At 42.7% G+C, this 12,780-nt stretch overlaps 1 protein-coding gene across 1 annotated transcript in view; it reads left to right on the top strand.

Annotated features, from left to right (window-relative positions):
- LOC140199708 (cell adhesion molecule DSCAM) overlaps window positions 1-12,780 on the top strand; it is a 652,770-nt gene that overhangs the window by 350,837 nt on the left and 289,153 nt on the right. The window contains exon 5 of the mRNA XM_072262186.1: window positions 4,334-4,609. Within this exon, the coding sequence (XP_072118287.1) occupies window positions 4,334-4,609 (276 nt within the window). The remainder of the gene's footprint in view (window positions 1-4,333; window positions 4,610-12,780) is intronic.

Here is a 12,780-nt window from a genome sequence, read left to right as displayed (position 1 = left end):
GGGTGTCCAGCTTCCCCCCACATTGCAAAGCTGCACAGGTTAGTTGGTCACATGAGTGTAATTGGGTGGTACAGTCTCGTCGGGCTCTAAGGGCCTGTTACCGTGCTGTATCTCCAAATTTAAAAGAAAATTAGTGGGTCTACAATCTAGAAGTCTCTATTATATGAGTAACTCCAGCAGGTGAACAAAGAGGTGCAAAAATAGCAGCCTCCACCCCCCCCCCACCCACTGATCTCCAACAGATAATTCGAGGTGGACAAAGGTTTCATTCCACTTAATCCTGCACATTTCTCCTTCAAAGTATTGCTGTCTGGTTCATGTTATAGCTCACTAAAAGCCCACGGACACTGTAAGCATGGGGGATAACATCCGGCAGTGTAAATCATGCTGTCGGACTGTTTCTCACTTCCTGCCTGAGTGCTTCTCCCAATTAATGAATGGAATTGCAACTAACTGAGTCACACTCTCTATCTCCCACCTGTCAAGGAACGACGTGCTGAGGAGTAGGCCATGTTGAGACACAAAACATTGAAGACAAAGCCCGCGACCAAACATATACTGAAGGATTTTGTGGTTTTTTTGTTAGTGTCATCAGAAATAAAATTCTGAGGTGGCACAGTAGTGAAGCGGTTAGCGCAATGCTATTACGGTGCCAGCGACGCTGGTTCGATTCCCGCTGCTGCCTGTTAGGAGTTTGTACTTTCTCCTCGCGACTGTGTGGGTTTTCGCCGGGTGCTGTGGTTTCCTCCCACACCCAAAGGCATAGGTTAATCGCTCACATTGGTGTAATTAGGCTGGAAAGGCTGTATCTCAAGTAATCACCGAAAGAAGCTGCAGTTTCGAAAGCCAATGTGAGCTTCCCAATGTGTACAGCCAAGGCATTGACTCAGAATATTTAATGTCAGCCCACATGAAGAATTGTTGGGAGGAGCATCTGAAAGGAGAGAGGCTGAGAGGGATACGGAGGCATGTGGAATAAAGGAATTTCAAAGCTTAGCATTCTTGACCGCTGAGGGCACGGCTGCCACTGGGGGGTGAGGGGTGAACTGCTCAAGAAGTGGAGGAGCCTTACACCTCAGACAGATGGAGAGAGAGCAGCACATGAAGGGAATTGAAATAAGGACCTGTGTGTGAAAATTGAAGGCTTGCCAAATGAGAAAGCAATAAGCCAGCATGCAGAGGGGGGTAATGACTTGTCTGTGAACAGCTGTAAGATGGGAGGCCATTAGAATGTCACTGCTGAATAAAACACTGAGTCATCAGCCTCAGTTTTTCTGATCTGAAATCTTATTGAAGCCGCGTGCCATTTACGATTACCAATTATCTTTTAATAAACATTTTGATGAGTTCTTTGTACAGGACATATTGTTGAAGCATCAAATAATTGAACTGACTGCTGTGTAAATGTTAACTGAACATCATGCCCAAGCAGGCTTGCTGTACAACATTTTGTCAGCAGACAACCGGGCAGTAAATTACAATTTTAACCTGATGTCGTGGCTTAAAAGCAAAACACGGAGAAAGTAAACGGTTCTGTTTACCTTACTGGTGAGAATGAGGAGATGACTTAGGGATGTTCTCATCACTTTACTGATGAGGTTTACGAATCAATCAGGCAGGGGAAAAGATATTACAAACTTACGAGTGGTTGCCTGTGCCAATGTCAAGATTCCTGCTGTCCTTTGCTGGTGTTCCACGAGCCAACTTCCACAGACTTCCGAGCTTTCAGCTGGGAAATCTAACCACTGAATCTCACTAGACAAATCAAATTTAAACAAATGGGAGAAATGGCGATTGGGAGAAAGGTAAGTGAGATTATTTTCTGAATTAAACATGATAATATTTTAATAATTTTAATTCTGTATGTAATTATTAATCTTCCTAAAATGAATAATTCTGATATCTTAAGGTTTCTTTTGGACTGGCTGCAAAAGGTTTTGCATGGCACAGATGTTCACAAATATTGAGTAACATTGACAGCTTTAATAGTTGATGAACCTTGGGATTAGAGTTTTACCAGCTGTCAAAGCCATCCTAAGAGAACGGCAGGCTGCCTGATCCATCACTGCCCCTCGGAGCAGGGGATCACTGTGGCCACAATATGAAGGCACAGAATGATCTATATCAAGACCAATCAGGCCTGGCTATATAGAAAGAAAGGAAACAGAGGATACAAGGGAGGCCTTGGCCAAAATATCAACGTTTATTCCATTCTGTAGATGCTACCTGACTTGCTGAGTTCCTTCACTATTTTGTATGTGTTGTGCAGACAAGAATGGCCTGTCCTGATGGTTTTTTGTTCTGTTATTTTCTATTTTTGTAGTCTGACCTGATTTTACTGTTATTAGTTAGTATTAGCAAAATGTAACTCAAACAACAGTACTTAATCTAATTTTAACTGCCTCTTGGAGTTTTGCCGTATCAGAGATTTTCATTTTGTTCCAGCCATCCTAATTTTGCACCTTTTCTGCTCCCTAAACGAATGTATTTTCTCTCTTTCTGAATTCTGACGGAGGGTCTCGGACCTGAAGCGTTAACAGTTTCTTTCTCCACTGACGCTGCATGACCAGATGAAGGTTTTCGGCATTTTTATAGTTTTATTCTGCACAGCAACCTGGGCTGCTACGCAGTGCAGTGCTGTTGTAATGCAGCTCTGTTACAACAGGCATTCTTTAGATAAGACATTAAACTGAGGCCTTAGCAGATTTATTCGGAGGATGCTAAAATCCCGGGACACTACAGGAAAAATGAGGAGCTATCCCCATTGTCCTGGTCAATATTTATTCTTCAGTCAAATAGATTATTTGGTCTCACTTATACTATTGCTTTGGGGATCTTACCATGCCAAATTGGCCACTATGCCATCTTAACAATTAACTTTGGATTACCCTCCGAGGGGAAATAAAGCTTCTTATTTGTCAATATATTACAAGAGTCACTAGGCCTCAAGAATATTCAGTTGACTGTAAAGTGCTTTGCAGCATTCTGAAAGGGCTGTGAAATGGAATATAATGGTGTGAGCCTTTCCTTCCTCTTCAGCTGGAGGGTTGTTGATTTTGGGTGCAAGGGTATGCATCATAGACAGCTTGCTGAGGATATTCAGGGAGTGGGCAAAATGAAAATGAGTTATTTCTCCAATTTTTTCCCAATTCTGATGAGAGGTCACTAACCTGAAATGCTAATGCAGGTTGGTGATCTCTTTCTCAAGGTGGATGCTGCTTGATCTAGAGTCATGGAGCACTACATCACAGAAACAAGCCCTTCAGCCCATCTAGTCCATGCCAAACTATTATTCTGCCGAGTCCCATTGACCTGCGCCTGCACCATAGCCCTCCCTACCACTCCCATTATGTACTTATCCAAACTTCGCTTAAACATTGAAATGGAACCACATCCATCATTTCTGCTGGCAGCTCATTCCACACTCTCACCACCCTCTGAGTGAAGAACTTTCCCTTAAATATTTCATCTTTCACCCTTAACCTATGACCTCTAGTTTAAGTCTCACCCAATCTCAGTGGATTTACCCTATCTATACCCCTCATAATTTTTATACCTCTATCAAATCTCCCCTCAACCTTCCATGTTCCAAGGCATTAAGTCCTAACCTATTCAATCCCTTCTTATAACTCAGGCCCTCCAGTCCTGCCAACATCCTTGAAAATTTTCCCTGATGTGAGCCTTTCCCTGTAGGGAAAATTTACATATTTCCTGTAGGTCAGTGACCAAAACTGTACACAATGCTTCAAATTATGCCTCACCAACGTCTTATACAAAATATCCCATCTCCTGTACTCAGTACTTAGATTTATGAAGGTCAATGCACCAAACCTATCAACCCTACAACCCTATCTACTTGTGGTACCACTTTCAAGGATTGATAGATCTCGTTTCCCGGATCCTTCTGTTTTACTGCACTCCTCAGTGCCCTACTGTTCACTGCGTACGTCCTACCCTGGTGTGAAATCTCACCATGCACACCTCACACTTATCTGCATTAATCTGCTGAGTATTTCCAAAGTTTCCTGGACGGTGTGAGTACCTACTCAGTCTTGATATATAACTGAAATTTCTACAGTTTGGGTGTGTTAGAGATGGTTGGGTTGGAGGCTGGTTTGGATCATAAACATTCAGCCTGGACCAACTAATCCAGTGACCTGTTGCTATGTTGTAGCTCCCTCTTAAAACTACATATGACAAAACTTGTGGGTGCTTCATTGAGGTAATCTGCTTTTTTATATATATTTGTAGGGAGCAACAGTCAATAATAATTCAAGGGATATTTTCCAACAGGAAGAAGCTCATTTCTCTCTTCCTATATTTCAATGGACAGAGCCGCTAAAGGCAATGGTGAGCCCACACAGAGTGAAAACCAGTGTGGGCAGTCGGGTGTCACTCTCCTGCACTGTGACTGGGGCTGAGGAGTATGTGGTCCAGTGGTATCGGAATGGCAAGATCATCACCCCAGGCAAGAACGTCCAAATTGCTGGGGGCAACCAGCAGAACCTGGTGATGGACGGAATGGCCAACAACGATGGAGGAGCCTACCAGTGCTTTGTGAGAAAAGGACGTGTGTCTGCCCAGGACTTGGCGCAAGTTATACTTGAAGGTTGGTGTGGAAGTAGCTGTTTGGAACCTTTCCTTTAAGGGATGGGCTGAGAGTGAGGGGCTTAGGGTTACAGCAATAATTCTGTGCTAATCTGTATGTGAGACCACAAGACTGTAAGACATTGGAGCGAAATTAGGCCATTCAGCCCATCTAGTCTTCTCTACCATGGTTGTGATTTATTTTTCCTCTCATCGCCATTCTCCTGCCTTCTCCCCATAACCTTTGATGCCCATACTAATCAAGAACCTATCAACTTTCGTTTTAAATATACCAAATGACTTGGCCTCCACATCTATCTGTGACAATAAATTCCACAGAAGCTAAAGGAAATCCTACTTGTTTCTGTTTTAAAGGGTCATCCTTGTATTCTAAGTCTATGCCCTCTTGTGCTAAACTCTCACACTATCGGAAATATCCTTTCAGCATCCACTCTATCCAGTCCTTTGAATCGATACACTTCAATATCCTCTACACAACCACTCTATCCAGTCCTTTCAATCAATTGACTCCACCCCCACCATTTTCTAAACTCCAGCAAGTACAGGCCCAGAGCCATCAAACACTCCTCCCTCCTACATTAACCCATTCTAGGGAGCTTGTGAAGTTTCACTGGTGTTACCGTCTTTTCAATGTCTCTGCACTTTACTTGGCACAAAGATGTGTTTATATCTGGAGTGCTTGCTTTCCTTCCTCTCTTCCCCTCTTTTGTGCAATTCAAACACCCTTTTTTTTGAAAAGAAACTCAGTCTTAAGGCACTCCATAAAACCCGTCTCTTTCACCAAGACACACAAAGCTCTGGAGGAACTTAGCACGTCAGGCAGGATCTATGGAGGGGGTAGGTCAAAGCTTTGAGCCAAGACCTTCATTAGGACTGTAGCTTGATACATCGTCTGTTTTTCCCCTCCACAGATGACTCCTGTCTTGCTGATTTTTGTAACTCCAAAACATAAAACTAACTGCAAGAAAAAGATGGGAACCCAGGAGTATGTCTCTTAACTTCCTTTTTACTTTCAGCGAGGCATTCACATTACATGGTAGCGTTATGATGTCAGAACCAGAATCAGGTTTTATATCATCGGCATATATCAAGAAATTTGCTGAATTTGCATCAGCAGTACAATGTGATACATAATAATAGGAAAAAAAACTGTGAATTATAGTAAATATAGTTAAATAAGTAGTGCAAAAATAGAAATAAACAGTAGTGAGGTAGTGTTCATTGGTTCAATGTCAATTCAGAAAACCGATGGCAGAGGGCAAGAAGCTGTATCTGAATTGCTGAGTGTGTGCCTTCAGGCTTCTGCACCTCCTTCCTGATGGTAACAATGAGAACAAGGCATGACTAGCTGATGGGTGTCCTTAATGATGCCTTTCTGAGGCATCGCTCCTTGAAGATGTCCTGGGTACTCTGGAGGCTAATGCCCATGATGGAGATAACTAAGTTCACAACTCTCTGCAGACTACTACGGTGCTGTGCAGTAGTCCCACATCCACCCACACCCCCATACTAGTCAGTGATGCAGCCAGTTAGAATGCTCTCCACAGTCTATCTGTAGAAATTTGCGAATGTTTTTGGCGACATGCCAAATCTCTTCGAACTCTTCAAATGTATGCAATTCATATATTCTTACACATAACTCATAATGAATTATTTAAATAAACAAGAATGCTTAAACAAACAATACATTTACAATCTTACTCAAATATTACTGAAATGTTAGATAGATAACACCGAGTTTGTGTGAGTGTGTGTGTATGTGTGTGTGTTGCTCAAGTTTTCCAGTATCTTCAGAATCTCTCGTGCTTTTGACTAAGTCTTTGTTCTGTTGTCATAATGTCTCTCTGTGTGCCCTGGCATCGATTTGTTTATTTGCTCTTGGGTTATTTTTTTCCTTTGTAAATGGACTGTGCAAATAGCAGCTGCTTTTCTGTCGATGAGTTGATTGTTACAACCAGTGCTTCATTGGTGGGTGGGATCAATGCTTTGGTTCTGGATATGGGAATAAAGTAATTCCAAATTACACCATAGAGCTTGAATGTAAAATCATCACAGAAGAGAAGAAGGCCATTCAGTCCATCAGTCTATACTCGCTTTTTGTAAAACAGTTACTAGAACTAGGGGACATAGCCCCAAGATTTGGAGAGTAGGTTTAGGACAGAGATGAGGAGAAACTGCTTTTCCCAGAGAGTGGTGAATCTGTGGAATTCCCTGCCCAATGAAGCAGTGCAGGCTACCTCAGTAAGTATATTTAAGACAAGGTTGGATAGATTTTTGCATAGTAGGGGAATTAAGCATTATGGGGAAAAAGCAGGTAGGCAGAGATGAGTCCATGGTCAGATCAACCATGATCTTATTGAATGACAGAGCAAGCTTGACGGGCCAGATGGCCTACTCCTGCTGCTTACTCTTATGATCTTATGTTCTTCGTTCCACCCTCTCCCACCCTTTAGTTGTAGCTCTGCAAGTTATTGATGCTTACTTACTTATTTCAGCCCATAAGTCCATCACTCCTTCTGGGTCATAGGCCACCAATAGCAGCTCTGTCCAGGACGCCTGAAGCTCTGGGTTGTTACAGGATGGGATTGTTAGACCCATGTCTAACTCTTCTCCTTTCACAGCTGAGGTTGGAACTATCCATGGCAGGGTTTATTGGCCTTTAAGTGTCCATTAATTTCCTTCCTAGGGCATGGATCAACTCTTGTTTCCATTGTTACAGGCGGTGAGTCCAGGTAGCCACCACTCTTTTTTGTAAAAATGTTTCTTCCTCTTGTTCTCCTAGATCCTTAATGATCTTGTACACTGCCGACAAATCTCCTTCCAATCTTCTTTACTCTAAGGAGAACAACCCCGGCTTCTCCAGTCCGAAACCCCTTGTCACTGAGTCATAGAGTCATAGAAAACTATGGCACAGAAACAGGCCCTTTGGCCCATCTAGCCTGTGCCGAACCATTCAAACTGCCTAGTCTCAGTTACCTGCACCCAGACCATGGCCCTCCATATCCCTCCCATCCATGTACCTATCCAAACTTCTCCTAAACATTGACATCAAAGTCGCATCCACCACTTGCACTGGCAGCTTTCACCACCCTCTGAGTGAAGAAGTTTCCTCTCATTCCCTTAACCATTTCACCTTTCACCCTTAACTCATGATCTCTAATTGTAGTTTCACCCAACTTCAGTAGAAAAAGCTTCTGTGCACTTACCCTGTCTCTATCCTCCATAATTTTGTATATCTGTACAGATTGTATATTTTGTCCTTTCAATTGCCGGAGTAAATTTTTTCTGCACGTATGACTTTCATCTCCTTCCTTGAGTATATTAATCAGAATATATTAATAGAGGAAGGAGAAACTGGTGGATTCAGGGAGGAGGTAGGTAGATAAATAGAAATTTGGTTCACTCAATTAAACCCTCTTCTCCATGCCCCCAGGAAACTCTGGAAACTCCCCCAAGTTGAGCTTGCTGGACAATCTCCCTGCAAACTACAAATGCCTTTTCACAATTCCTGGATGTTCTTTAGAGGAATGATGTCGTATATTCCATTGGTAGAGCAGATATTTCACATCCTGACCCCGGTTTGATCAGGTAGTGCCAGAAAGGATAAGGAAAAAGGTGGAAGAAGAAACAAGGCCTCTGGTGTTCCTTGCCTCCAGTCGAGCATGTCACTTTGTCATCCAATAATGTCATGTTTAAATCATCTGATGCTAAATGTGCAATGTGCTGATGAAATTGCAGTTTAATCCTGGCAGGAAGATTATATTTAGTAAATTTAGAGAATGCTAAGGGTAGCTCCTGATCTGGTTGCCATGGCGATAGTCTCCTGTGGCATATTGATAATCCATAATGATGTAAAGGAAGGGGTTTTATCACAGAGTGACAGTAGGAAAGATTTCAAAGACACACAAGTCTCACTGGGAAAATAATGTCTTCTTTCATCTCTGAAAAAGGCTATCACAGAAATAAAAAAAAGTGGCAGAGCATACAGAGTACAGGCGCTGATTTATCTACTGTGTGTCACTTTTCATTCAACATTCAAAGCCTCAAGCTTCCTTTCTTCTGAGGATTGGCCACATTAAGTAAGAAGAAAGTTAACAATGGGGCTAAACAGTGATGTTTTATGACAAGGAATGGAGAGGAACCCATCCTCCACCCCTCCCTCAATTTCATCCTCGACCCCATAAAAGGCATCTTCGAGTTACCGCATCAGCACGTTTTCCAGCAATTATTGTTGCTTTTAAATATCTGGTTCTGACATTAAGATGCTCAGACTGTTCCAGGTTTCTCTAGCTGATTTAAGATTGGATTTGTTTCATGTATGAATAACTGTGAAAAGTGACAGGTTCATTGATCAGTACAAAATTTCAGAGAGAGCTTTCTTTCTTTATAATGCAAAACCTCCTCCAGATTTTTACCATAATATTTATTTCAAATATTATGTTAAATATTTAATACAAAGGCTTTATCTAAAAAGCTCACTTGTGAAATGTAAACTATTGTGGAGGCCCCAAGACTGTCCTAGATCTTCATTGATCTACATCCCAGCTTTATTGTCTGCCTCTGATCCACAATTGTCTCACTTAACAAAAATCTTATCTTTCTTTACCCACAGTCCACAGCATTCAGAGGGAGAAATTTCCATCACCTTCCAAGTGAAAATTTGCTTCTAGACTTTTTGGGCAGAATTTTTGGGAAGATATCTCTATTGAATATTATTCCACTGGAGTTATATTTGCCCGATATGGGATTCTTCAGCCCACTACTCTCAATAGCATCTGGAAAATATCACTGATTGTCTTGTCAATGAGCATCACAAGTTATAAACCACAGGCATAAGGGGACCCACTTGATCCCAGTTGCCTCTAGCTGACAAATGTCCTAATTCGTCTGACCAGACCTTTGATATGGAGAGGGTCTAGAGGAGGTTCACGAGAGTGACGCTGGGAATGAATAGCTTATTGTACAATACCGTGCAAAAGCCTTAGGCACGTAAGAAAATTCTGTAAAGTGAAGATACCTTCAAAAATACTGAAATGAAACATATCTGACTATCAAAAAATTGCTATAAAGAGCAGTATACAGTAAAAAAATAAATCAAATCAATATTTGGTGTGACTTCCCATTGCCTTTAAAACTGCATCAATTCTCTTAGGTAAATTGCATGGCTTTAAAAGCAAATTGGCTGGTAGGTTGTTCCAAGCATCCTGGAGATCTTAAACTTGCCACAGTTCTTCTGCAGACTTTGTACGTTCTCCCTATGACTGCGTGTGTTTCCTCCGTGTGCTCTGGTTTACACACAGCACTGGAAGACGAGTAGGTTAATAGGTTAATTAGTCACATGGGTGTAACTGGGTGGCAGGCTCGTTGGGCCGCAAGGCCCTGTTATTGAGCTGTGTCTCTAAATACTTAAATAAACATGCAGACTACACACTGACAGCACTGGAAGTCAGGATCAAGTCCCTTTGTTCCCGTAATTGCTGATCCCATAAGCAGCAGCTAATAGGGCCACCACCATGCTGTGTCCCTGCTGGAGTGGTGAAACCGGGCAAGATGACAGGAAACATTAAAACAGGTACATTTTTATCCCTCATTGGGATTGGTTTATTATTGTCACAAGTACCAAGATACTGTGAAAAATTCGTCTTGCATACTTTTAATACAGACCAGATCATTACACAATGCATTGAACTAGAATAAGGTAAAACAATAGCAAAGCAGAATAACATGTAACAGCTGCTGAATAAAAGAAGTAGTGCAGGTAAGCAATAAAATGCAAGATCATAACGAGGTAAATACGAGGTAAAGAGACCATCTTATCGTACAAGAAGTCTGTTCAGTAGACTGAAAACAGTGGGATAGAAGCTGTCCTTGAACTTGGTTTTCAGGCTGTTGTATCTTCTGCCCAATAGGGGAAGGGAGAAGAGCGAATGCTTAGTGTGGATGGGGTCTTTGATTATGTTGGCTGCTTTAATGAGGCAGTGAGAAATATAGACAGAGTCCACAGAGGGGAGGTTGGTTTCCGCAACATGTTGAGCTGTGTTCACAGTTCCCCTTAGTTTCTTGGAACCAAATGCAGGGAAGTTGCCTGTGCACAGGAGATCTTGTGTTGAAGCGAAAATGAATAGAGAGAAGAGTTTTAAACCAATGAGGAAGAGGTTTAGAGGGGATATCTGGTAGAGTTTTCTTCACCCAGAGGGAGGCTGGAACTTGGAATGTTCTGCCTGAGGGATCGGTGCAGGTGGAGACTCTCTTAACATACAAGGACCATCCAGATGAGCACTTGAATTGCCAAGGCACAGAAGGTAGCAGATTAAACTCTGGTAAATGAGATTAATTACGGACAGGAACTTAATGGCTGACATAGCCAGTTTCTGTGCTATAAACCTTTATGTTTCTATGACATACCCCGGAAAATATTGAACACTGGAGCAAAGAATGAATCCATCCAAAAATTTAAAAAGCGTAGTTGCTGAAAATACGTAACAGGTCAAGCAGCATCCATGGTGAGACAGAGAAATTGCTTTATTTCTCTGGAGGAGGAGGAGAAGATGGCGGCGCAGCTTGCGTGGCCTCTCCGGTGAATGATATCTGTAATCTTCAAGTAGGGTGCCGTGCACAATCCTGATTTGATGGAGACAGGCGTGAGAGAATGGAGGAACATCTGGAGAAACTTCTGAAATGCCTTTTTCGCTGCCGCTGTTACTGTGTGATCCAGAATCTCCAGAGGGGAAGGCCCCGAGTCCTTGGCTTTACTTGTTGCTTGGCGGCCGGGGAGGGATCGAAGCGCTCGGCAGAGATGGTGCTCGGTGCTTGGTGTCGAAGGGCTGGTCGGAAGTTCGAAGTTTTCGGAGGACTGAGAGTCGGCTGTGGTCGGTGCTTCCAATGCATCAGCAGTTGTCCGTGCCTGGAGGTTTATGGCAGAGAGAGTTTTTCCCTTCTGCCGCCTGCTATCGGGGACTATCGGGAGTCGATCGGAACTTTGAGACTTTTTTTATCGTTCCCATGGTCTGCTCTTTATCAAATTACAGTATTGCTTTGCACTGCTGTAACTATATGTTATAATTATGTGATCTTGTCAGTGCTGGTCTTTGGTTTGTCTTGTTTTTTTGTGATATCACTCTGGAGGAACATTGTTTCATTTCTTAGTGCATGATGCATTTCTAAATGACAATAAACGAGGACTGAGTGTCCTCATAATCTAATCTAATCTAATTTCAATGACCCGTCGACAGAACTGAGTAAAGTGAAAACTTGGAACTTGGGATGGATTCTCAGTGCTTGCCTTAAGGCCAATTTATATTCCTGTGTCAAATCAACGCCGTAGGTACAGCGTAGCCACATACCCTATGCCATACCCTACACCATACCCTACGCCGTAGCCTGATGAGCACCTCCCCAAAAATGTAACTATGCATCGCGGCGACGCAGACCGCAACAACTGTGATTGGTCCGCTTGGTAGCATCGCATTTCCTCCTACGCTGCAATGGCTTCCCATTGGCGAATGAAGGGCAGGGAAGGAACTCTGGCTGCAATGCTTTCCATAAAGCTATACAGACCTCCGAAATTATGGAGGGCCCTGTGCTTGACGCCAGTTTGTAGCTAGCTGCTGCAGCCTGTTGACTTCCACCTGAAACTAAAACTCGAATGGTGATTGCCAGTCTCTGAGTATAATGTGATGCTGTGAAATAAATGGTTGGAGACGATGAACCAATTCGTCAAATCTACCTGCCGATATCCGAAAATATTGGAAATGCATTTCCTCGTCCATGTCTCTCAGTGGCCGGACAAGCACAGAAAATTCACCCTCCTTCAGTTTCAGTCGCCATTGTTTGAAGTTTGAGTTTCTTCGTGTTGAGTTTCAACACGAAAAAACTCAACACAGTGGCATAGAAACCCCACCGCCAACTAGTGTTTTGGTGGTGAATTGCAGAGTGACGCAGACACACCAACGCACAAGTATAAATGCTCACAATGGTGTAGGCTACGGCGTAGGCTACTCCACAGAAGTATAAATCAGCCTTTAGACAAAATTTCACTTTACCCCTGCTTGAGAACATAGAGATTTGAATTCTCACAGGACACAGAGATCACCACACCATTGTATGTGAGTCACCTAGGGGGCAAAGATTTAAAGTAATATCCAAAGTACATAAACGTCACCATATACAACC

The sequence above is a fragment of the Mobula birostris genome, chromosome 6 (genome assembly GCF_030028105.1).
Source record: "Mobula birostris isolate sMobBir1 chromosome 6, sMobBir1.hap1, whole genome shotgun sequence".
NCBI lineage: Eukaryota > Metazoa > Chordata > Chondrichthyes > Myliobatiformes > Myliobatidae > Mobula > Mobula birostris.
The sequence above is the reverse complement of the archived record's forward strand: the minus strand, read 5'-3'. Positions and strand labels throughout refer to the sequence as shown.